Genomic DNA, 26931 nt, shown 5'->3' with positions numbered 1-26931 from the left:
AAATCTCAGAATGTGAATCAAAATATGAAATCAACAACCCTAAGTCTGGATTTACTTGCAAATGAAAATCAGAAATGAACTCAAGATTTATTTCAGTCTTCTTTGGATTCACTTCACCCAATTTGAATTTGCATAAAGTCAGAGGGTCCATCAAGGGAACTTATTCCAATATGGACAAAGTCAATTATGTTCTGTTGAAACTGAGATATTACCTTAAAAACCTGGTAAAATTTTACATTTATAATATTATCTATAATAGAATTCCATCTGGAGGCAAAAAAAGTTTGAAGACTAAATTTAATTTAGTTAACAAGGATTATTAATAATGAGAAGGCTAAACCAATTCCCCCTGGATTTGGGGTGTGGAGTGAGAGGGTATATGAGATCCTGCAACACCCATCAGTTCAGATGTCAAATACTTTGTTTTCATTACTTCACTGAAACCCATAAGCAAAAATTAGTTGTGTTTAGTAGATTAAAACAACTGACAGTCAAACACAGACATACACACTCCACACATAAATGCCACCTGAAAGACAAAAAAATAAATGCCACCATGCTGATTATAACGTCCAGTGGGGTCACAAAATGTTGGGAAATGAGGCACATTCTCGACAGCTCAAAAGGAAAAAGAAAATGTGTGCAGGAGAAGATTTAAATAGAGCAAAGAGATGGCTTGAATTTTAAAATATGTAAAGCTATAATCAGCCTCTTTGTAGATTGCTGGTGTAGTGGTCAATAATTTACCTTTGTCCAAAAAAAGAGTGAAGGAGGAAGAAGCAGGGAGACAGTAAGAGAGCTAACTTGTGTAATATCTAATATGCATAGTTAATACAGTAATTAAAAATTAAATTATAATAATATATAGAAATTCACCATTTTCTATATCATGTATCATATACACTTTATGTCTAAATTATCAAGGACATTAAGTACATCGGTGGAAAGCTAATTTATTTGTTCATTTCAAAATGTAGATGTAGATCAGTGGAGCCCAAATACTGTTTCACTGTTTCTAAATACTCTTATTTCTAAAATACTGTTTCTATGTTTAATTTTTTTTTTAATAGCATGAGGGAAATGCTGACCCTCTAAGTCCTGCAATTGAGATCAGTGCAACTGACTTGAAAGAAAAGTCTTTGATTGATGATCTTAAAACTCAAGTTGAAAGTTAAAAACAGAACACACACAAAATCCAAACATATAAAAAAGCTAACAAAATTTCTACTTTAAGCCATTTCAAGTTAAAACCAGGGACTACAAGTAAAAGCTAACAGAGGTTTTAATGCTTATGATTAAGAAGAGTAAAACAGAATGGTAAGGTCTTAGAAGCTTAATTAGCACTAAGTTTAACGAGGTTGATCAGAAATTTCCTAAATATGAAAACAGGAAATACAATTTTTCTCCTTCACTAGAAATGTCAAATTAAACCCAAGATCCATACTACAGTTACAACCAAATTTTTGTATTTTTTTTTTTTCAGTGAGAAAAAGCTTTGAATAAGGGATTTTACAGAAAGGCCTTTCAACACCCAAACATAAAAGCCGGGTCAAATTTCTAACAACGCTGCTCAAATGCTACATACAGAGTCTGCTTCTTTTCTTTGGTTACTGCAATACTTATTCCCAGCTCACTTTTTATAAACTTTAGTTAATTTTGAGCCATACATATGTTATCACTAAGCTAACTTGTGTAATATCTAATATGCATAGTTAATATGGTAATTTAACTATAATAATATATAGAAATTCACCATTTTCTATATCATGTATCATATACACTTTATATCTAAATTATCAAGGACATTAAGTACATCAGTGGAAAGCTTACAACAGAAGAGCCACCTCTAGAACTAATTCTAAATCTAAATCTTCGTGACCTTTTAAGTCCAAAGTAAAAATACTGACTCTTATAAAAAAATTTTAAATTCTACACAATCGCTTTATCCTTTTGTATCTTTCCCTTTCTTTAAATATTACTTAAAACAAAGTTGTCCCCTAATTACAATATTATGTAACATCCTATATTCTCAGATTTAATTTTATTAACTTTAAACCTTACAGCAAAAGGTTTGAAAATGAGAGAGCTATATTTACAAGGTCAATGTTTAATAATCTTTTTTACACTGTTTCAAATACTTCCAAAACAAACAAATGATTTGGTTAGAATCTCCACAATTAGCATTCAGAGGTATCAGTAATACAATTCCTTACACTTAACAGTATTACTCTACAATATTTTGCTTTGTTAATTACCCTAAACCTTTCAAATCCTATTGTCTGAACATTTATGTTATCAATTTATCTAAAAGAAAGAAAGGTTGGGGGAAAATGCAAGGGCAAGGTTGGGGGGAACTTTGGTGGGGGACATAAATCAGAAGTTACCAAAGGAAGAAAGTCCCAATAGTGAAAGTGCAAATATCATTTTACTGAAGCAACTTGCCCTCAGGAAGATACTACTCAAAAAAAAAAAAAAAAAAAAAAAACTACTAATAGAAATACTATTTTGTAAGCATATTAAAAACTGTCGGATTTTAAATATTTTAAATGCTCACTAAAATGTGCACAGATGGGCAACTTTTCTATTCACATTAGTCTAGGAAAAAAATCTTTCATTATCAAGCTCAAAGTCCTTGAATTTTTTAAACTTAATTGTGCCTCTGTTTCTTAGAATTCACACCCCAAGGCCAAAGCTTTCCTGCCACCAGCCCTTCAAATCTGACTTGGACATTACACGGGAGGAGGCTCCAAGCCTCCCTGAGGTCTCACTCCTTTTACAACACGAGAAAAAGCAGTCGATAATGGGCCCATGCTGAATTCACTGCTCTCCACGTCTCCTCTGGGGACACAAGCCTAGCAGATGTGATAAAAACTGTGTCAGAGAAGTGGCTCTAGTTTGTGCCTTAATGACAACTTAAACCTCTAAACCAATACAACCAAAGGACTAACAGAACTGGCTGTTACCTCTCTCTCCTGCCAATCTTCGAATATCTCTGAACTAAATTAGCACCTCTACCCACAACATCCCCTGCCACCCCATAAAATCCATTCTAATTTTAAAAGATAAATGAATTCAGCAAACACACTGGCGGCACAAGTGTCTGGGCTCTGTGTGTGTGTGTCCTATAATTAAGCCCTAGCACATATTTCACGTAGTTTAGGTTTTTCCAAGGTATGATTGTGCATTCAGGTATCTTAAAGGACTGCCTAGTATATTTCTTCTGATCACCATTCTGATGACCACATTAACACATACAACTGGTAGCCTTACAGTTCCCCAAAAGTGCCTAAAGGCCTAACAGTTATTTTTAAATACATTCAACCATAGGAAAGAAAAGTGATATTCTGAGTTAAACATTCTAATTATTAAAATTTATACAGGAGAATTTTTAAAACCATGGGTGGTTATACTTTTCTTTTAACTTGTAAGAACTCTTTGTCTAGCCTAATGATATGGTAGCAAAAAAAAAAATTTAAATGTGTACTTCTGATAACATTTTCTAAATTCTATAATTCAGCCTTCAGATGATAGGCCTTTTTACCCAGTATCTTGAAAGCCTATTCAGTCACAATTGCATACCCACTTAATCAGCAATCATTGTTCTGGGATGCAGGACTTTGTTGTCAAGACAAGCACCAAAACCTTAAAAAAAATTTTTCAGAACTGGCATAAGAAAAAAGTGATCTTTGTCAGACAAGGACAAATTTATGCAAATCTTTTATAAACATTCACAAACATTTATTTAGCTTTTGAAATGTTGGCCTCATTTGAGAGCATGAAAATGAGGGGGAAGTAGGAAAACGCAAAGGACAGCTTAGAAGCTGGCACGCTACATAAATATTCAGAAGGAAGATTATAGGATTCATGTTAGGCTGTCTTAGGCTTCTCCAAAGTCCACACAGAATAGCAAAGAACAAAACTAACGAGAAGTACAGCAGATGTTAGACAATGCATCAGCCTCTTTTCCTCTCACTTGGCTATACTTGGACGCTTTTATATTTTCTTTCAATATGGTTAGGTCATTCAAGGATTCTCCTATAGACTATGTATTGTGGCTACAGATCTATAAGCTGGAGGTCTGTCAGCTTTCCAAAAGTTTCCAATGAAAAGGCATTATGCAAATTCTACTTCTCCTACCCTCTTTCAGGGGGGAAAAAAGCCTCCAGTATGCAGTCATCGGAGTATTGGAAGCCCCAGCCTTCATTTCTGTATAGCTGTGTTTGCCTCAGGGCCACGCTGCTTGTTTTGACAGTGGATCCCCCTAGATAGTTGGGATTAGTCGAGCTTGTTTAGATAAACTTGAAATCAAGGCCTTCTCTAGGTAGACAGCTAGATGTAGCTACCGAGTTTCCAGCTGCCTCCTCCTTTCATCCCCAAACAACTGGAGATTCACAGTAGCTATCACAGCCACAGGCTATGTCACATACATAAGTACAAAATTAAAGGCTGCTAAAAGAAGCCTTTGTAAGTTTTAGTGCTAAAATAAGGAATCTGTACTGCTTGGTTTATACAAATTATTCTAGCACTACCAGTATGGAACTGAAATCATCAGTTAACAAGGCATATTAATCAAGGTTCCCAGCTCCTTCAAGTAGACAGGATCATAGTTTGATAATATACCTAACCTTCTGCTTCTTAGCTCTTGTATGAGAGTAATCACTTAAAATGTTGAAAAGGAAATAATAGGCTTTATTTATCCAGTGGCAGGGGATGTCAGACACTGTCAACCAACACTGTGAGTAGAATATGAAAATCAAAATGTAAATATCATATCCACTTTTGAGAGAGAATTATTTAGCAATTGATTAGACAGGGCCTCAGTACACCATCATCTTCAATTACAGAACTGTTTCACAATCAACTTTTATTTTCCACAACTTGCAAATTCTGATGGAATGATATCAGGAGGATTCAAGAACTGGGGAAATTTATACTCAGAGCAGAACAGATCGATGACAGCTCATTACAAAGACAGAAGGCAAGTGATATGAAACACTATTGATATAAAAAGTATACAATTCAAATAGTTTTCTAAAATCTAACACTCAAAAGATTTTACTCTTTTGCAACTAGAAAATGTCTCTTCAGAGCACCAGAAAACTATAAAGAAAATAATTCAATTCCCATATATGTTTTATTTCATGTTACATATCTTGCTCCAACACATTGATGTTTACCTGAGGCTGCCTGGGATAACCTAAACACAACTGAAATAGGTTTAAACATTTTCCAGAACTATTATGTGATGAAGCATACAATACAAAAGGCTTCTGACCATACTGTCAAGTCACACAAGGCAATCTTCAAGCAAATTCACATATCATCAATGAAAACGTGCTTTCATAACTTTACAGTTAAGTCACTATTTAAAAGACTTAAGACACGTAAGAAATTCTGAAACTGCAGTCATCACTTGAAGTTTTCTAAAGAAAGTTTTGGGTTATTTCACGTACAACTACCAACTAAAGAAGGGCACACCAAACTTCTTCTCTAAAGGGTCTAGTAGTAAATATTTTAGGCTTTGTGGGCCACTTATAGTCCCTGTCACAGATTTTTCTGGGTTCCCCTCTTCACCGACTCTTCAAAAAAAGTAAAAATCATCTTAGCTCAAAAGTCACAAAGCCCTAACCTCTGATCTAGTGTGTCAAGAAACCTGGTCTTGACCAAAGTATTGGTCAAGTATTACCAAAACAAACTCACCAACACTCCAAAACTCAAATGTAGAAATTCCTGAAAAGTAAAATGATGGTCCCAATCATGTTAGTTGTCTGGTGATCCAACAATTCACACGTGATTATTGCTAAATGGCCAAATGTCTACTGCATACAAACATGCTCTCTTTTGGAAAAATGATTTAAAATACAAAGAAGTACAAAGAATTAAAAAGAAAACATATTTCCACCACTAGGAATTTACAACTGTTTCGTGGCATGGACTCTTCAGAGAAACAATTTCTTCTTATATTAACAGTTTGTCACTACAATTAAGGTACAGGAGTCTTCTTGACAGAAAAATGGATTCATGCTCTCTGGATTCTTAAGAGCTCTTCAATTTGAGAGTTATTTAGTTTATAATACTTTTAAAAATAATTTTACTTAAGTATAGTTGATTTACAGTGTCAATTTCTGCAGTACAGTAATGTGATTCCATAGTTTAAAATATTTTAGAAAGCAATATTAAAAGAGAAAAAAGCTTTTTCTGGTGCTCTCTAGGCCACTCACTCAAACACATGTTATATGTACACCCAACGTGCTACTGGATGTAGAAAACAGAAGAGCCTCTTCTTGACTCTCTCACTTCTCAATTTCTACTCCGCTCTCCAACTCCTTTCCCCTTATATCGGTTTCCTAGGAATTTATCTTCCTTCTCTCTCTGTATCCTCCTCCATTAATATAGTCTACTTTACCATCACTGTGTAAATAACTCAAGCTCAAATCATTTCTAAACTACCTCTCCACTCCAGATGCCCATTCCAGCTTTCTTTTGAACACTTCTTCCCCATGTACCATAGGTACTTCAAGCTCAACATGTTGAAAATTCAGGTGCATCATCTAGGTCCTAGTACACTGCTGTCTGCTAATCCCTTTCACGCCATGAGAACAAGAAAGAATTTAAGTACTTGGGGTACAGATGATCCATTCATGTGACTTTGATTCAAATACTTGCTGTGGTTGTTGAATTTCAAAATAACTCTGAAGAAGCCTTCCCAAGTGTCAACTAACAAGAAAAAGAACAAGAGTCCCAGAAATCAAGAATATTTCAAAGTCATCTCTAGATAAGAAAACTGGTATGTTTCCCTAAGTAAGATAATTTAGTACCAGACAACGTGCTACTGATCCTGTCTGCATGGAGTTTTCAATCTAGTTGGAAAGACAGATGTTATGCAAAGGAATATGCTAATACACTATTCAAATTGTGACAGCACACTCTCTTCAGTCCTTTCACAGCTTCTAAGACAAAATGACAGGGGCTTGAATTTAGATGAAAGGGTCAAGAAAGACATCTCAAAAGGCAACATTTTGAGCTGAGACTTGAGGAATGAGCAGATGTTTAGAAAAGCTAGACAGCATATGAAAAAGCAGAGACATTACCAACAAAGGTCCATCTAGTTAAAGTTATGGTTTTTCCAGTAGTCATGTATGGATGTGAGAGCTGAACTATAAAGAAAGCTGAGCACCAAAGAATCAATGCTTTTGAACTGTGCTGCTGGAGAAGACTCTTGAGAGTCCCTTGCACTGCAAGGAGATCAAACCTGTCAATCCTAAAGGAAATCAGTCCTGAATATTCATTGGAAGGACTGATGCTGAAGCTGAAACTCCAATACTTTGGCCACCTGATGCAAAGAACCGACTTACTGGAAAAGACCCTGATGCTAGGAAAGATTGAAGGCGGGAGGTGAAGGGGACGACAGAGGATGAGATGGTTGGATGGCATTACCAACACAATGGACATGAGTTTGAGTAAACTCTAGGACTTGGTGATGGACAGGGAAGCCTGGCATGCTTTAGTCCTTGGGGTCACAAAGAGTCAGACACGACTGAGCAGCTAAACTAAACTGAGGTGTTTACCACACAAAGATTGCAAGAAGGACAGGGAGAGGAAAATAAATAACAGCAAAAATAAACAACAGCACGAGTAAGAGCCCTTGCCATATTCAAAGAAATAAAATAAGCATGGCATGATGGAACAGAGGAGGTAAGGGAGAGAGTGGCAGAGACCAAATCATGCAGGGCATTAGAGGGCATGTCCGGGAATCTGGACTTGATTCTTGGGCACTGGAAGTCACTAGGAAGGTTTGAATCTTCTGCAACCCACTTGCATGTCACTTCCTAACCTTTCTGTCTACTCCCAAGTCTTCTAGATTCCCAGGGGATTCAGAAGCTCTTCTCAGTGAGCTCCCTGAGTCTCCTGAGTTCCCATGCCAATCCTATTGCCATCATGCCTATCATAAGACTATCCATAATCTCAAGACCCTCCATTTCCACAGGAGGGGAAAGACACACAACTGGGTGCCTGTCAGACCTCTGAGATGGAAGAGGGGCCTCAATAATAACCCTGGCAGCTGAGAGAGGGGTTGTGGTGGAAGAGAGCAACATAGCAACTGTACCAGATTTGAATAGGATCAGCTTAAATCTCCCTTCAGAACCTAACAGTCTACATGTCTTCTTGTTTAAGCTTCACAGGAAAGCAGTGAGACCAAATGGACAAAGAAGAACTGAGTTTATCAGAGAATCAATATTTATTCTTAATACAGAAAATGAAAAGAATACAGAAAACTATTAAATCTATATAAAATGTAACAGTAGTCATTCCTGTCAAAGGTTTACCATTGATGACTTAAACCTAAGAACTATGTATATAATTTAAAGTACCTAATTGACTTATCTAAGTTCTTCTGTTTCAGCCTGTATTTTGTTTTCCATATACCAATGGTCATCTGCCCTCTGGAGGAGGTTAAGCAACAAGTGGAAGGAGACTGACAAAGCCGCCGATGTGTGTCGTGTCTTGTGCTAGAAGCTTTACATATACACAGTGATCCTACGAGTAATCTGATATTGACATTACCACTTACCCGCTTACACATGAACTGAGCCTTGAAAGTCAGGTAAATTTATTTTCTGGTAGAATAGCAAAGAAATTTGCCTACCTGGAAACAGACAGTGATGGAAAAGCTAAGATTCAAACCCAACCACATCTCTCCTGGGAGCTCAAGCTCCTCCCATCTAATTTTCAAACTGCAGCAGTGGAGTAAAAGACTTTTGTTGTTGTGTCAAAAGCCGTAGGTTATGGTAACTTTATGTGCAAGCTCGCCCAGCTTACCCTGGTTATGCTCATTCAGTTGGTCACTCAGTCGTGTCCAACTCTTTGCGACCCCATGGACCGCAGCATGCCACGCCTCCCTGTCCATCACCAACTCCCAGAGTTTACTCAAACTCATGTCCATCGAGTTGGTGATGCCATCCAACCATCTCATCCTCTGTCATCCACTTCTCCTCCTGCCTTCAATCTTTCCCAGCATCAGGGTCTTTTTAATGAGTCAGTTCTTCGCATCAGGTGGCCAAAGTATTGGAGTTTCAGCTTCAACATCAGTCCTTCCAATGAATATTCAGGACTGACTTCTTTTAGTTATGCTCATTATCGCTATGTTATCATGGTGCCCCCTTGTACACTCACAAGTGTCCTGGATTGGATGCTATGGTCGTTAACCTTTGAGAAAGGGAAAACAATGGCTTATCTGAAGGGTACTACTGCCTTATAATGGGAAGCTGGGGAGTGGTATTAGAACAGTCTTTATCACTTGACTCAAGGCTCTTTATCCATATTATTGGATTTAACTACATTCTAGGACTTAATGCAATACCAGACATCAACAATTACACAGAAACAGCAGTCTTCTCTTTACTTCATTTTCCTCATGCTACATTAGAAAACATTTCTTATTAAAAAACTAGACTTATTCAAGTGTTGTGTACATATCATGCCTCATTCTCCTACAAATTCTACAAAATAAGAATTTTGTTTTACAGATGGAAAAAAAAAATGATGCTGAAAAAGTAAAGCCTTTGCTCAAAGTAACATTTCCAAAGTCAAATCTCATATAACATGGGGATACTTGCCTTTTACTTTTCTTTGAATCAAACATACCCTAACTTAAAAGTTTTTATGGGGGATGAAGTTTGTTAAAAAGTAAGTGAATAATGAAAAGTATCTTGGCTGTCATTATATATATTTGTTATAACAGATACATTTTTAAAATTCAAAATATTTCTCAATTTACCAGGATTTTAGATCTCTAGGAATGATAAACATTTGGCAAGTTGGAAGAATTCTCTGATAAAAATAATGTTCTTAACAACCACTGTTGATACTTCTAAAACAAGGCAACATGTTTGAAATATATTCAAATATAAGAATCTTAAATTCCTCTGTTAGGCAAGGTGAGATTTAATAAGTGTGTGTTTTGGTTTGTCCTGCTGCTGCTGCTAAGTCACTTCAGTCATGTCTGACTCTGTGCGACCCCATAGACGGCAGCCCACCAGGCCCCCTTGTCCCTGGGATTCTCCAGGCAAAAGCACTGGAGTGGGTTGCCATTTCCTTCTCCAATGCTCCTACTTTGTTCAAATTCTGAGCCCAAAGATCATAGTGTGAACATTATTTGGTTGTTTATTATTATAAATCAAATATTTGCCTATTAACATCCATGTACAGTACCAGGTCCTACAGATGAGACATGTAGCAGGCAAGTATCCCTGACTTTCTGCCTGGGAGAGAAGAAGGATACGTAAACAAGCATGTGCAATAAACTGTTTTAAGTTTTCTGACAGAAGTATGGTCAAGAAGAAGGCAGGCACTATCAAGTCCACCCAGGGGAAGTCAAAGATTCCTCAGAGGTGGTCATATTTCAGCTGACTTTTGAGAGGTGGGTCAGCATTTACTAAACAAGCAGACTAGGTATTTAAAATATTATATAAATGTCAAATAGTTAATAATACTTAGAATATTATATAAATATAATATACATATGAAATATTATAGAAAAATATTCCTGGGATAAAGGCAATGTGAAACAGTATTACATATTTCACAAGGTTGATATGACAGTACATGATTTTTGGTAAATTCATTTTTTTAAAAAAACAATGTTAATTATCTTTTCCATTTCTACCTACCAACTCTGCTATATAGGTAGATATAGATATACATACACACACATATGTGTACACACAAACTAGTTCACAGCCTGGGCTTCATGTTGTATCACATTTGAAATCTGAAACTGACCAAAGTCTGAAATTATGGTAGAAGAAGGAAATGGCAACCCACTCCAGTATTCTTGCCTGGAGAATCCCAGGGACGGAGGAGCCTGTTGGGCTGCCGTCTATGGGGTTGCACAGAGTCGGACACGACTGCCGTGACTTAGCAGCAGAGGAATATTAACTCCACTGCACAGAAGTATTTTTTGAATGAAAGTAAACACAAATAATACAAAGTACTACCTGCAACTAAAAAGGCTAATTTACAAGGACAGTGGGACAGTTTTAAAACCTGAATTTGAGGTTTTAAAAACGGAAAGTCTCCATATACAGATTTCACAGCAGAAATAAATAAAAGTAATTATTTAAAATCCTTTTATTACCATTTAAAGAGTTTCCATATTTTCTGTACATCTTCAGTTCAGTTCAGTTGCTCAGTCATGTCCCAATCTTTGCGACCCCATGAACCACAGTATGCCAGGCCTTCCTGTCCATCACCAACTCCCGGAGCCCACCCAAACCCATGTCCATTGTGTTGGTGATGCCATCCAACCATCTCATTCTCTGTCATCCCCTTCTCCTCCCGCCCTCAATCTTTCCCAGCATCAGGGTCTTTTAAAATAAGTCAGCTCTCTGCCTCAGGTGGCCAAAGTATTGGAGTTTCAGCTTCAATATCAGTCCCTCCAATGAACATTAAATTTCAGGACTTGTTTCAGGTCTTATCTCTTCATCTTTACTTGACAAAGTGCTCTCTCTTACTTTTCTGACCTCTCTAAATTTTGCTCTAGAACAGTGTGTACTTAGAAAGAAAAGATTTTTCAGAATTCTTCCTAGGATCAGTCTGAAATTCTCAAAGCAATGTTATGACACATAACCCTGCTGCTGCTGTTAAGTCGCTTCAGTCGTGTCCGACTCTGTGCGACCCCATAGACGGCAACCCACCAGGCTCCCCCGTCCCTGGGATTCTCCAGGCAAGAACACTGGAATGGGTTGCCATTTCCTTCTCCAATACATGAAAGGGAAAAGTGAAAGTGAAGTCGCTCAGTCGTGTCTGACTCTTCGCCACCCCCTGGACTGCAGCCCACCAGGCAATACCTGACAAAACAAAGGCACCAAAACCAGGTTACCCTGTTACCTTGCATCTATTCCCTAGAAAAAGTAGGCACTCTATAATAATTGGCTATTGCTAAATGTCAGGTATTATTCTGAGCACTCTACACATCTCAAATCACTTTAAACCTCACAAGAATCCCAAGATGCCTTTACTATAATTATCTCTAGATCACAGGTGAGAAAATGAAACCCCAAAGATGTAAATTCCAGTAAATGACAGAGCTGTCTCCAAAAGTTTTGTGCTATCCTTTCTGGAATCTGAACTCCTTAGCAATTATGTCTGTGTATTAATATACTTCATATTCACAATTATTCACTGGCCCCTAATTTATCCTAACTGCTAAGAAGAGCCAGTAATATCGACTATGGTCATTCCTATATTTGAAGAGTTCACAGTAAATAAATAATACAATTATTTATTGGGCTTCCCTGACAGCTCAGTTTCTAAAGAACCCACCTGCAATGCAGGAGACCCTGGTTTGATTCCTGGGTCAGGAAGATCCCCTGGAGAAAGTATAGGGTACCCACTCCAGTATTCTTGGGCTTCCATTGTGGCTCAGCTGGTAAAGAATCCACCTGCAATGTGGGAGACCTGGGTTCGATCCCTTGATTGGGAAGATCCCCTGGAGAAGGGAAAGGCTACCTACTCCAGTATTCTGGCCTGGAGAATTCCATGGACTATAGTCCAGGGATCGCAAAGAGTCGGACACAACTGAATGACTTTCACTCACTCAAACAATACAATAAAGGAATCAATGCACCAAGTGCTCAAGTGCTGAGGATAGAGAGACTAAGTCAGGGCAAGTTTTACAGAGGAAATGACAATAAACTGGGCATTTAATGTTGAAAAGAAGTATGTTGGATGGGAGGGAAGTGAGAAAGGCATTTCAACCATAAAAATATCTTGCACAAAAATATAGAGGTGGGAGAGAGCTAACCATGCTGGGAAATAGTGAAACATTCTATCTATGTCTGGTTATAAAGGGAAGTGGTAGGAAACCAGGCTGGAGGTTGGGGCAAGGTGATGGGCCTTAAATCCAAGTTAAGAAATTTGAAGTAGATCTTGAAGGCACCAGGGAACCATCAGGAGTTTTGATGTTAAGAGAATTGGTGTGACTTGATTTAGGTTTTACAAAGATATTTCTGGACATCTTATAGAAGGTAGTGATTACAAGGTCATTGGGTTGTAGGTCATCAGAAAGACTCCACAGGAAAGAAGATGAGTGTGAATGAGGAGAGAAACAGCAGAACAGGACAGACTAGAGAGCAATTTAGAGGGATAATAAACAGGGCTTGATGCAGGCTTGCAGGTACATCCAAATGAGCAACAAGGACTGATTAAGTAAGGCTAAAGTTAAGACTCAGACTACAGCTCCCAAAAGCAAGCATAATTCACTTAGTTATCAGAACTGAATACCTCACCAGAAATTAAGACTCTAATACTATTCAGAAATGTCTAAAATATGCCAGAGCTTTTTGGGAGCCAGAATAAAACCAGGAGAATACTTCTAATAGGAATAAGTAAGCATTATGTAATTTCATTTCCTAGGGTCAGGTTCAAGTAAGAGGTAGTACAACATAGTACAACATAGCCTGGCATGACTTCAGAAAGAACAGCTCAAAAAGAATTTGTCTTTCTAATGAGTTCTTTCTATATAACTGTAACAGCTGGGGAATGACCAAATTGGGACAAAATCTTCAACTCAAAAGAGTCTTAAATCAGAAAATGTATCAATTTTTCAACTGAATTTGGCTAAATGTTTAAGGTTTTGAAATACAGCTTCATTAAGATAAGCCAATCCAACCCCACCCCATTCTTAAATTCACCCTTTTCTGGAAATGGGGTGGGAGGGTGGGGAATAAAAGATACACATATGACAAGAATAGCACCCATTATATACAAAGTGGTTTTTCTTCAGCAAACACTAAAAGTTTTCAATCAAGGTAATAAATGTGACTTGTAACAGTACAGGGAGAAATAAGAGGCAACCTGTGACAGATTATTTTTTAGGATTACTTTTTCCCATCCATGAGCCTATAACTTGTAAAATATTTAAATAAGAATGGGAAACTTTCAAACATATACAAAGAAGCAGGCACTTAATTTGGGATGCATTTATACACCTGAAATCTTATCAATAGATTTTTTTTTTTGAATCTGTAATGTGTCCCTCAAAATAGCTACATTTGATAATAGTAAAGACTGCCCTACTTGAAGAAAGCTGCTTCAGCCTGGTGCTTTGTTGCCATTATGCTAAACAATTACTTCCTAGGTTTTAGGGTCTGAAGAAATTAAGAGCTTCTATCTGTGGATGAGAAAATTACAATTCTACCTACAATTGCAGACTGACAAGCTATTAAGAAATATGGAAATTGACCTTTTTGAGTAAGAGGGTTTGAAAAAAAATCCATGAATCAACAGTGACTTTTAGAAAAGCACACATCTAAAATAGACCTAAAAGATGATCTTCTTTAAAGGCAGCTGCAAGACCTTCCACTTGAGTTTCTCTGTACCACTCTTATTAACTTTACTAACTTCTATGGCTTCACAATACAAAGAACAGGAAACTGCAGAACTATGATTACACGGTGGTATCACTACCCAAAGCTTCTAGTTTTCAAAGTAGTATTCCCAATTTCTGGCCATGCCATTGTTCTAAACCTATCAAAACACTCTGAACATGTATTATCTTTGGGGGAGATGAAATCTTCTATTTCTTCCTTCCTCTTTACCTGGTACGGTGTCCAGATCATATTCTGCAGTCACTGTACTTATTAATCTCTCACTCAATTAATGCACAAAATCAAATCTAGTCTCCAACACAGTTTCTGCCACCAAAAACAGACATGGAGGGTGGGGAACCCAGAAAATGTAGCTACTTGTAAGTTAGCATTTTTAAAGCCAGATTTTGGAATCATTTTAAAGGGTGGCCTCTTGAAATTTTATGTAAGTAAATCCCTTGGATAATATTCAAATCAATTGACAAATTCTGTTCCATGGCATATAGTGTCATTGAAAGTTTCCAGGACCAACTTGACTTTACCATTTAAAGTGGATCAAATCTGAATGAACTGTATGAGTGGGCTGGAAGACCTAATTTTGGAGAAAAAGAGGAGGGAAAGAAAGCTCAAAAGTTTCCAACAGGATGGGAAACACCCAGGTCCAATTCCATTCTTTGTGAGCTTGGTGAATGCAAGGCCCAAAAAACCACAAACCCAAAGTCTCAGTTCCAACTGGTGGATTCTATGACTTTGACAAATCACTATAGAAAGACCAGTGGAATCTTTGTGGAATCAATGTCACACTTTATACAAACCAGGTACACTGCTGCTTATGTTTCTCTGCTCAACAGTTAAACAATAGGAGAATCAAATTTTATCACTTGTTTTCCATTTTGTGTAAATATTGTACATGTGTGTCATATTATACAATATTGGTGCAATGAGGCTTCCTTTCACAGTAAGAAAAAATGTAGGAGCTGTGCATTATATCTGTAGCTTTATTAGAGAGTATTCTTTCAATTAACCGGGGTAGGAACAAGTTTTGAATAGAAATGTCCAACCTCTGGCTCAAGATTTTGAAGAAAATAACTTGGAAGTTTCCGTACACAGCTGGTCACTAAAAGGAGGAGGCAATCGCCAACACATAAGTAGGGAGTCTTGGTTAAATATTATCTCTGTTGCCTTTCAAATCAGAATCTTTCAATCTACGTATATACTGTGAATAACTGAGCTTAATTTTTTTTTTTTAGAGCATACCTGAAGAACCATGAACAGATGAAAACTCCATATTTAAGCAATTACATGCAACTCAGAAATGCCAATTTCCATCACAATTAGCCTAAGTTATGCAACATATTTTTGTTCCTTTTTAGTATATAGGTGATGTATGTTTTTACAATTTGCTTAACTGCCTATAGTGAAATTTTAAAATCACACAGACCATATAAAACCATAAAAGAAAGGGTACCTTTTTATTTTTCCCAATGTACCATGTTTCTACATTGCTTATGGAGCTTATACAAGAAACACTGTTAGTTTCTATATAAAGATTTCCATAAAATTTTTATAGATTCTATAAATGCATAAAGATTGTTGGTTTTATTATAACCTCTGTTTCAGTGCCAGTGGAAAGAAAAATTACCTGCAACTCTGAAAAGCGATCTACAAATACAGGGACGGGTAGGTATGTTCAGACCTCTAGCTAAAGAGCTCTAAGACATTTGCTATATTTCATCAAAATATAGATGAGCGCAGGGGAGAATCAACTTCCAGCACATTCAACTCTAACCACCACTCTCAGAACAAACAGGCTATGAAAAAGTGCAATTGTGAGAACAAATGATTAAGTCTTCATGTTTTAGCACAAGAAGTAAATCACATCAAAACTAATGCATTTTTAAACTGTAGGTGTAATGCCTATTATACTTGACACATTACAAAGCTACTTATGGAAATCTTCTCTGTGATAGGTTACTATATCTTTATTCTAAATTATCTCATACTACATGTTATAATTACTAAAGGCTCATTTTTTAATCTGAAAAATCAAGTTTTAAAGCCAAAGATGGGATTTAGACGAGAGGGGTGACTATAATTTGCTAACATGTAAATTTAACTATCTTCTCCTTCAGTTCAATTAGTATTCATTAAAACTACACTAAACACAATGAATAAAGTTTTACCAATTATTTCCATAATTATGAATGAATACAGTAAACATCATAGAATAATTATAAATCCACTTAGTTAATTACAAGGCTAGTTCTAGCAGGGAAAGATATTCGTGGTTTTCTTTCTTATTTTTAATGCTAGATTGACATGTTGATAGCTTTGAGAAACGATTTCTAGAAATGAAACATATTATGATTATGCTCTTTTTTAACAAAAATTTTCTATTAGACAGGTTTACTAAGAGCTACATTATCTAAACTTATAGTAAGAGAATGAAAAGAATTTGGTTTAAGTTCCCAAAACCAAAGTAACTCAAAAATTGTATCTGTAATTTAGTAACCTTAACCTTAAAAAAAAATTAGATTAATTCAGATTACACTTAAGAGAGATATAACTTTTTAAATTTCACAAGTGTGTTGTTAACAGGTTTTTGGTTTTGTTTTGTTTTTTTTTTAATGCAGGATCCATTCCAATTCAGGATCCTACCAATGTTGATGTTTTAGTATTTAAACTAGCTAAGCATTAAACAAAGCAGATGAATAAGTAATATGAACTCTGAAAAGACCCTGCTTTTGCCTTTGTTGTTGTTTGTTTTTCTCTTTCAAAATACATAGGCATTGCATATCTTTCAGGAATTAACAAAGCCTGTACTTTCAGGTTTTAAGACAGTAAGTCTAGCAGATTTTAAATGAAATATTGAGTGCTACACTGATTTAATGGTTTTAAACCATAGATGTCATTGCAGTCTGAGGGTGTCACAGACAACTTAAGAAAGAAAAAAAAAGGGGGGGGCACAGAGAAATCACTTTGTCAGTAATTACCATCAAGAGTCCTAAAATGTGGCTCAGGCTGCTCATTACTACTTCCTTCTGTATCAAGACCCTTATTTACATTTCAGATTACATTTTTTATGAAACAGTAAGATCTATCAGAGCTGAGAGGACTGAAATAATGAGGGGAAAACATTTTAATAAAACGTGTTGGGTCTGCATTACTTCCGTGTCAGAAAGAAAGGCTACTTCTGTAGTGATGGATCATTTATTCTGCTTCTAAACGAGAAGCAAAAAAGATGAAACTGATGAACTTTTACTGCCCATTTGTCTTTAGCAGACAATTAAGACAGAGAAGATCAAAATGGATTATCATACCACGCAGACAACTGGCCCAACAGTAATACATCTCCGGGACCACAGATTTGTAACTCTCTTTTATCCCTCCCCTTTCTTCTTACTTCTTTTTCCACTCTAAAGGCAGTGCTAGCTTTGTGGCTCAAGGAGAGCCAAAAGGCTGGTCATCATTATTCAGTCACAGATGTCAATCTAACCTCCCTTTTTTCTCAGTTTCTAAAGCAGTGAGCCACAATAATTTGTGACAGATTCTTTTACTGTAAGGTACAAAGAACACACAGAATAAAACATCTAGCAGCAGCAAGCGTCTCTGATCAAGTGTGCTGGTACATGGGAAATACACTATATGTAAAAACAAGCACTAGTAGTTTAAGCGAATGGGGAAAAAACTGGGCGGCGGGGGGGTTGTGTGTGTGTATAGTAATAACTGCTATACTTTGTGGTGAATTATCTCAAATATTCCTTATGGGTTACATCACAAATGTGTTAATACTAGAAATATTGTCTAGATTAAGTACATATTCAGCATTTAAGGCTTATATGTAATAGATTTCTAAGAATTCCTTTATAATGGCACACCAAGGGAAAAGATAATTTGGCTTAATCCAACAAATGCTAAGAAGAAAAAACATTTAATATTAGAATCCAAATTATAAAAACATAAATAAAAACTCAGGTCTCAATTCCTTTACTACTAGGTCAACTCTCAAATTTCTTGGGGAAACACTGTGTCAAATTGGAAGAGATACCAAGTAAGGTAGTGACATGCATACATTTATAAGTCTACATCCAGCCTATGAGTATCATCCTCCAAATCTCCAAACTAAGTCACTGATCTAAACAAATGCCTATCCTAAGAGAACTTTAAAATAGCTAAAAGTTATTTAGATTCCTATTATAATTTTGAATTATTCCAACTTCAATACATAAAATACTTATAAGACTATTTATTAACTAAAGCAAAGAGAACTAAGTTAACAACACAACAATACTTAATCAGTAAACGGGGCACTATACGCAATGACAAAGTCAATGAAAATCTGTATTTCTCTTTATTTCTATTTCATTTTTCATGTGTATGTATGGAGCACCTGTATATATACATACTCTACCCAAACATAAACACATACATACATTTAAAGAACATGAAAAAATAAACACCAAATTATCACAGTAGTTATCTCTTGAGTAGTAAAATTTCGATGACTTGTATTTTTTTTCTTTTCATTCTTTTATTTTTGCTTTATTTCCTAAATTGCTTTTTGCTCATGAACATATTACCATGCAATTTTTTTTTTTAAGTTACCCCCCTCCCAAAAAAAAGATCATGGTGCTCATAAATTTCAGATACAGCAAGAAACTATGTTGAAAGGAACAAACCCAGGTGTCAACTATGTTAAGTTTTCTCCTACATAATTTTTTCTCATTGGGTAATTCAGATCATGGGACCAAAAAGGTAATCTACCTAGACCACAACATTTTAAAAGAATGATTTTCTTAAGAACTACGTGCATGTGTGCTTAGTCACTCAGTTATGTCCAACTCTGCGACCCCATGGAGTACAGCCTGCCACGCTCCTCTGTCCATGGAATTTTCCAGGCAAGAATACTGGAGTGAGTTGCCATTTCCTCCTCCAGGGGTAAGAACTATGGCAGCAAGTCTATTCTAAACAAAGCTTTAAGATGTTCCACCCTTTAAACATCGTCTAAAGAAAAAAATCTTTATAAGATCCTATAATCTTTGGATTGTGTAAATTAAATCCAAAGGGTTCAATTCCATACCAACTTAAGGTAAGATAAAAATTTAACTTTCCTGTTGGAAGATGAAGCCAGGGTAGAGTGAGAAAATGACTATTTTTGTTAAATTTCATTTTAAAGTCTTGAGGTCATATGCAAAAAAAAACTATACCAGTTTTCTTAGGTTCTTGTACAATCCATCTCATGACAAAGCATCTTATTATCCTGATTATCCAGTTATATTCCTAAAAATGTATGAGATGCCTTGCCCTATATACAACAGGCCACACTGCAAAGGTGGTAGTACTTACTGTACTGGATACTTATATTCCATCGTACTTATCCTCATCTAAGGACATTTTTTAATACACAAAATTAAATGGAGGCACTTCAGAAAAATGTTTCTATTTTGTACAATATACCACATGTAAAATGCTTTCTAAAGTTTATTATGTAATCAAGGATGCTTTTATTTCAAAACCTTTTAAAAATAAGTATACCAAAATGCATGTTTGGTATACTAACATAATATACCCCAAAAAGCTGGTATACCCCAAAAAGGTACAAAACATTTCTAATATTTCTCAAGATAGAAACTGAAATCCAGAATGTATAACCTGGATTTAATTATAAAGAGTAGAGCAGCTTCAGAACTTTAGCAGTATTTTGTGAGTAAAATAGTTCTTTCTACTCCATTCCATGCTTGCAGAATGCAAGAAATTCAAGATGGCACAATGGCAAGACCAACTCGCCAAACAACTTTCACTACCATCATTAAAACCACCCTCACCCTAAAGACCATTCTTGCATGTGTATCTATCTTGTCCTTTAAGTACTACCATGACACAGTTTCATTATTCATTTCCAATTTTAGGAAATGTTATAAGCTTCCATCCTCCCTACCTTTTTGTTATACTGGTTCCTGACTGCTTAAATAGAATTAAAAAAAAAAAAAGTTCACAGGCAATCCAAAAAGGATTTGCTAATGAACTGCAGGCTGTAGCATACCTCAAAGTGAAAAGTAAAATTTGTGATAGGTTTTCTTCCTTACTTTTTGTGCATGTTTCCCCTGAAGGTAACACCCCAAATCTAGCACCAATATTTTCAATCCTACTTCAGTATGTTTTACTTTTTGTCTTAGGTTCATAATTACTGTTTCCCTTCCTTCTAAAAATTCATTTATCTCTTTCAGTAAAAAGAACAGTAATAATATGTTGAACAACTCTGAAATAAATTTTGTCATGTAAAAAATTAATTACGCATTCCGAACCTGGTCACTGTAGTCCTCCGGGAATTGCCTCTGCACCTCAGGATCTGTAAATAATTGACAGATAATATTAATTGGCTTTGGATTAGTGAGCAAGCAGAGGATCACACATTAATATTTGATCAGAAGATGATAGCAGCCCTGGCAGGGGATCCAAGGGGGGCAGCTGAGGCTGCTACACTGATGAGCACAAGGAAGGACTCAGCAAGGCACTCCCACTACCCTCCTCCAGAAATACAAAAAAGAAAAATTGTAAAGACCCCATGCTACTGTTAACTTTAGACTATTACCTAATGCAAAAATCTTGCCAGCTGCAAACTGCCCTCAATACATTTTTCCAGAGAAAGTGAGTCTTAAATCTGCTTGACTTTTCTTCTCTTATCAGAAGTATCCTTTCACAGTTACAGATGTGGGCTTGGTATGTTCGGGTAGGGGTGGGGTCGGGGGCTGGGGTCGGGGAGAAGTCAGGTTGAAGGCAAGAATCAGATAAGAATTCTTTCAAGGAAGAAATGCAAAATTTCCTGTTTTAAAAAATAGAATAAATTCTTCCCAAAATATTTATGCTCTCTTGAAAATAGATGAAATTTTTCAAAAGAAAACAATACACTTTTAGCTTGTCAGTATTAACAAAATATCATATGAGATTAGACTTGCTCAGAAACTATAAAAATACATAGGTGAAGATATTTTTCATGACCAATCTGTTTAAAATGGAATCAGGAAAGTGGTCACTTGATTCTTCAACATAATTGCAGGATAACCCGATGCCATCATCTCTAAATCAATATAGAAGTGTACTAATTAAAAGCTATTAGCACTCCATTTGCTATTGATTAGGGAAACATTCAGTCTTTTCTAAAAAGAGAGATCTGGTTCCTCAGAGACACATTAAGAAGAGTGATCAGAATAGTATCTATTTGAGAAATTATGTATCAATGCAAAATGCTTTCATAAAACCACAATATTTGAAGGTCCCCAACCACAGTCCCCATAGTATATACTACTCAGTTGTCATATCTATCTTCTAAAATATCAATTTACTTCTCCATAAAAGTGAATCTATGTAAAAGTCAAAGTCCTCCATGTCACAAGATAAAAATGCAATTAATTGTTCTACAATTAAAAAATCAAAAAGGGGGGGAAATTATGGGCCTATTCACAAACTACATTTAAATCTTAGAAATGCTAGTTTTCAAGTCAATGGATGTCATTTTTCAACACTCAAGACTAATAACAAAAGGAATATTCAAAAGGTCACACAAAAAGCATAACTTCCCAAAACAGGTGGTGCAGAAAAGTTGAAACTACCTGTACACTACTTTGGCTCTTAAAGTGTCTTCTGATTGACTTTAAAACTAGGGACAAATTTCTTTACCCTCATCTGCAAATACTTGGAAGACACCAATGATATGTCTAGACCAGTACTAGTAGAATTCTAGAGTAATCCTCATTGCAGTACCTTGCAGGGCTGCTCTGGTAAGTCAGAGGAAGTAGCTGCTGAAAACACACAAGGATTGTGGATGTTGTGACAGGAGGCCAGAAGGCACAATCTTGTGGCATGAAAAGCACTAGGTATGGGGCGGGGGTGGGGATGGGGGAGGGGGGAATGGGGACTTGCCAGCAGGATGCAGAGAGACAGCCACAAGCCCAGCAAACCCCTAAAATGTGCTGTGGGGGTGGAGTAGAAGATCCAAAAAGAAGGCTCTAATTCCTAAAATATACATAAATGACTCTGTCCAGAAAAATAACTGGTATTTTAGGATTTAAAATCTGCTACTGAGACCCACCCCCCACACTCCCCGTGAAAATGCAGCTCTAAGTCACTGATGGACACAGTAATACAGAGGCTGGAAAAGCCACAAAATAATCTAAGGCTTATTCTTTTTCTTCCAGTTGTCATGTGGTGAACAGTTAGCTCTTCAACAAGAAAACTTCATACAAAAATGACTCACATATAAATCTTTAATATCAAGTCCTCTTTTATGCAATAGTTTGCTTCTTGGGAACCACAAAAATATCAATGGAAATAAAGAGGGAATAAAGTAAAAAACTACTTTTTATCACCATTTTCTGAGAGGATGAATATCAGAAACCAAAATTTGTAGTATATTCTTCAATTTTAAAAATGTTTGCTTATAAGTAGGAAAAGGAAGGTCTTTAAATCTCTTTAACCAACTAAGCCAACCATGTTAACAATAAACTACATTAATAATTTTGTGATTTTTTAAATGCATTTTATTCATATAGACTTGTAAAAAGAGAAGGAAAATAGATGAAAAAGATCAACTTGTTTTAATACAGTGAAAGTAAAAATGACCATGGAACTCCAAGATGGGGGCCATTCAAACCAGATTATTCTAAACACTGCCTCAATGATAGGCAGCATCAACTAAGTACCTCCATCAACTAAATTCCTTCAACTGTCCTGAGACTAACCCTAGAGTGGGACTCCCAGATTTTAACACAATTATGTTCCAACATAATACATGGATTATTATTTACAATGACTCAAGCATAAAGCTTTTGATTCCCTTTCTGTAAGACCCTGAGATTTACAAAAAAAACTTCATAGGTCTTTAACACTCTCAACAGCAACATTAAAAACAAAAAAAAGGCAATGCCTTTTAAAACTAAAGCCCAACTTATAAAGTTCCATTCAATTAGCTCAAAGATCCAGTCTGACAGTTAATAAAACTATGAAAGCCATTTTATAAAAATTAACACAAAAACTAAAAAAAAAAAAAAAAAAAATTGTATGAACTTTCTTTAAATGTCTATTTTGCACAGGGGGTTGAAATCATTTTTCACACTGAGTCAATTGCAATGCCTTAATGTCACCAAAATATCGACATTGGAAACATCTGAGTTAAAAAGGTCCAAATACAATCTGCTTTTCTCAAGCAACACAACACCCGCCTTACTAACAGTTTCAGCATGGCACATGTACAAAACCTAGCACCCTGCAGTTCAGCAAACCGCCTTTAAATTTTCTGTCTGGCAGCAATCCACTTGCGTGTCTGTATGCTTTTACAAGTACTCTATGTATTTCATTGCATCAGCTGCATTTCTTTGAGTTTTAAATGGTCTGGGAACATTTTATGACATGTTCTATATCTTTATATGGAAAATAACATACACTGGAAAACTGTGCATCAGTCTAATATTTATGTATCTATTTCTTTACCCACCATCCAATGCTATAATTGCTAATGCTCCAAAATTTCTTCTCACATTCATACCCTCACTGCCAAATGCAGTGTCACCAAACAGCTAACTTCCAACGCAAAAATCTGAAGATGAGAGTACTACCAAGGAAAAAAGGAAAAATTAACAATTTGTTTAGGCATTGGTAGTAAGAATAGTTATCAGCATATGTCAAGCTTTCTTTAAGAATTGTCCCTCTGATAGAAAATTAAGAACTTAATATAGTAATGCACTACACCCTTCTTTCTCAGCAAATTTCTCCAGATTTAACAAATTATTTAAAAAATTAAAAATCAACTTCAACATCTCCCAGGAAAACACAATCCTTTTGTTGAAAAGTATTTAAAATACCTTGCTAACAAGATGTATGGTATGGAAGAGTCCATACATGACTTAACCACATAAGGCTAAAAAGAGATAGCTGGCTCTAGAACAAGATTTTGCATTATGTCAATCTGATGAGACACCACCTTTTCTCAGCACTGTGACCATGCAAGACACTGACCCCACACTGACACATGTATGCCACTTCCACTGGAGGTCACAAAAGCATTTCCATATTTAAAGCAGACAGTTTACAGTATAGGACTCCCAAGAGCATAGTCTCATTCAGGAGTAGATGTGACATGACTATGCTTAATAGCCTATGTCTTCGCAGCAAAACAAAAACAAAAAAACTGCTCTCAGAAGAAATGCTTTTTTTTTTTTTTTTTAAAGAAAAGCTAATTTTCTTCTATCTCAATAGCCTTTTTACTGTAACGTACTATTAAATCTTTAAGATATACCAGATTGCCACAGGATGTTTAATTAATAGAATAAGACTTTGGGCAAGACTTACTGGAAAGGCACTATAAATTATTTTACACAGGCTCCAAAACCTTGAGTGCTGCCTTAGGCTTAAAGTTTCTAGAAAACGTGGCAGACAGATCTTTTACGACAGAAATGCAAAATAATTCATAGAAGTACCGTGCTTATGTATGAGGGTCCATTTGTAAACTGGTAACTAAAAAGTGTACATACACACAAACACATAGCTTACCAAATTATTCTCCTGTTTTCCTTTGCCACACCAATGACTGACTCCATTTCAAGGGTCAAGGCATGACACTTTAACTGATTATTGAAAAATACACTGATTCCATTTTCTGTGAAAGGTGTAGCAACTGCACAGTAATCAAATGTTACAATCTTCTACAACTGGAGCTCTTTTAGGAAATTTAAAAGAAACTGCAAATATAGCCATTAACATGGAAATCTACACTGCTTTCACTTTTAACATGCTAGATATCAAGGCAGAAAATGTTATATTTAACATCTACTAAATTCCAACCATTATCTCTAGGATATTTCAGTCAATAAGAGACAAATAGTGAATACATTTAAGCTTACAACAATAAAAATATGCCCTGTTAAAGTGAGACTTTAAAATGAGCTATAACGATATAATCTCATTGTTCAATTTCATGGAGTTTAAGATACTATCTTCCTTTCCCCTAAAACCATAAATGTTAATCCCAGCTGTAATCAGATTTAATTTTCCAGATGAGAAGATGAGAATATGCTGCAAGTGAATAATAGTCCATTACACTGCTCCTTCCCTAATGACACTTTCCATTTTTATATACTAAAAATATAGACCCTCAGAAAATAGTCTGCAAAGGTGTACATTTTGAGGACAAACTCAATCTTCCTCAACACACTTAAACTGTCTTTTAATCTTCAAGAAGAGAAGTTAATTTTTCGCATCATGTAGAATTAAAGTTTCTTGACAGGAGAACTGCAAACTGGACTGCACTAAACTAATAAAGAGCTTCAAGGACACTGCCTGTTAAATCTGGTTTAGCTACAAAAAGCTTCACCTACTTTATTTTATAAAATAACTGAATCATTAGTTTAGCATTTTAACTAAATGCAATCATTCTAGAAAATTATTTCATTTATGACTTAAAATTCACTTATTTAAAAAATACATTTTTGAAAGAAAAGTTTCACAGTTAAAAAAAGACACATTTTCCTTTTCCATGATAATGAAACCAAATGATTTATATTGTCTTTTCTTCTAAAAATTATTAATTAAAAATTACTGTATAGGACAACTTGGTACTTTGAGGTGGCTTAAAAGAGGGGATATTTGCTGTATAGCAGAAACTGACTCAACTATGTGAGGCAACTGTAACTACAATTAAAAAAAATTAATAATAAAAATAAAATAAACTACCTATTTTAAAAATTATTGATTCCAAAATGCAGATTTTATTCTGAAATTACAATGGAGAATAATTCACTGATTTTTTTAAAAATCATTTCAAAGTACTTTAAATGAACATTCAGCCTTCATACACCAATGGAATTTCTTACTTTAAAAATCTATTCTAGGTATTACCTTTTTGCTCCAAAACATGAAAACTGTTAAGACATAAAAACTTTGAGTCATCACCAATTTTTAACCATATTTCTATTCTAGACTTTCCCCTCAACAATAGCATTTAAAATACATTCAAATACTAATTCACAGCAACCAGCCTAATAAACAGGAGCGGTTTACCATCTACACCTATAATGAAAATCCAAATAGCGTTATTCAGTAAAGGAGAGCACAACCCACCTCAGTATGTTAAGCAATGGAACCATTCACGTGCCAGATTTCTCCTCAAACTAACCATATTTTGCCTTTCAGACATATCCTGCTTCGATGTGACTATTTATGAATAAACAACAGACACTGACCTATTGTTTTCAGTTGTCGGAGTTATGAATGTAGTACAGTTACCAATTAAGTGAATCAACAAGTACTAACTGCATCAGCTGTCCTACAAATAATGAGTCCATTGACATTATGCAGTAAAATAAGAGAGTTTCATCTCTTTCTAGAGAATGCTGATAGATTTTGACCAGCAAATACCACTACTTACTGATAATTTGAAATATTTCTCATAAACCAATTTCACTACAGGAATACAAATCTGATCATTAACCAAATTTCTGCTGTGTAAACCCAAAAATCAAGCCTAAGTCAAATTCCAAAGGGAAATTTAAAACAGAAAAGAGATGGTATG

The 26931-nt window shown here is 35.7% G+C and overlaps 1 protein-coding gene across 24 annotated transcripts in view; it reads right to left on the bottom strand.

Moving 5' to 3' along the window:
* DENND1A (DENN domain containing 1A) overlaps positions 1–26931 on the bottom strand; it is a 533371-nt gene that overhangs the window by 367820 nt on the left and 138620 nt on the right. For 13 of the 24 annotated variants that reach the window (XM_086325286.1, XM_086325292.1, XM_086325285.1 and 10 more), the window contains one exon: positions 20675–20718. The exons of the other annotated variants lie outside the window; for them this stretch is intronic. In XM_086325286.1, the coding sequence (XP_086181412.1) occupies positions 20675–20718 (44 nt within the window). The remainder of the gene's footprint in view (positions 1–20674; positions 20719–26931) is intronic. 24 annotated transcript variants of the gene reach the window in all.

Source organism: Bos grunniens, chromosome 11 (assembly GCF_055505025.1).
Source record: "Bos grunniens cultivar Pamir isolate PY7600 chromosome 11, Bosgru_T2T1.0, whole genome shotgun sequence".
In the NCBI taxonomy this organism is placed as follows: domain Eukaryota; kingdom Metazoa; phylum Chordata; class Mammalia; order Artiodactyla; family Bovidae; genus Bos; species Bos grunniens.
This window is presented reverse-complemented; position numbering and strand designations above follow the sequence as displayed.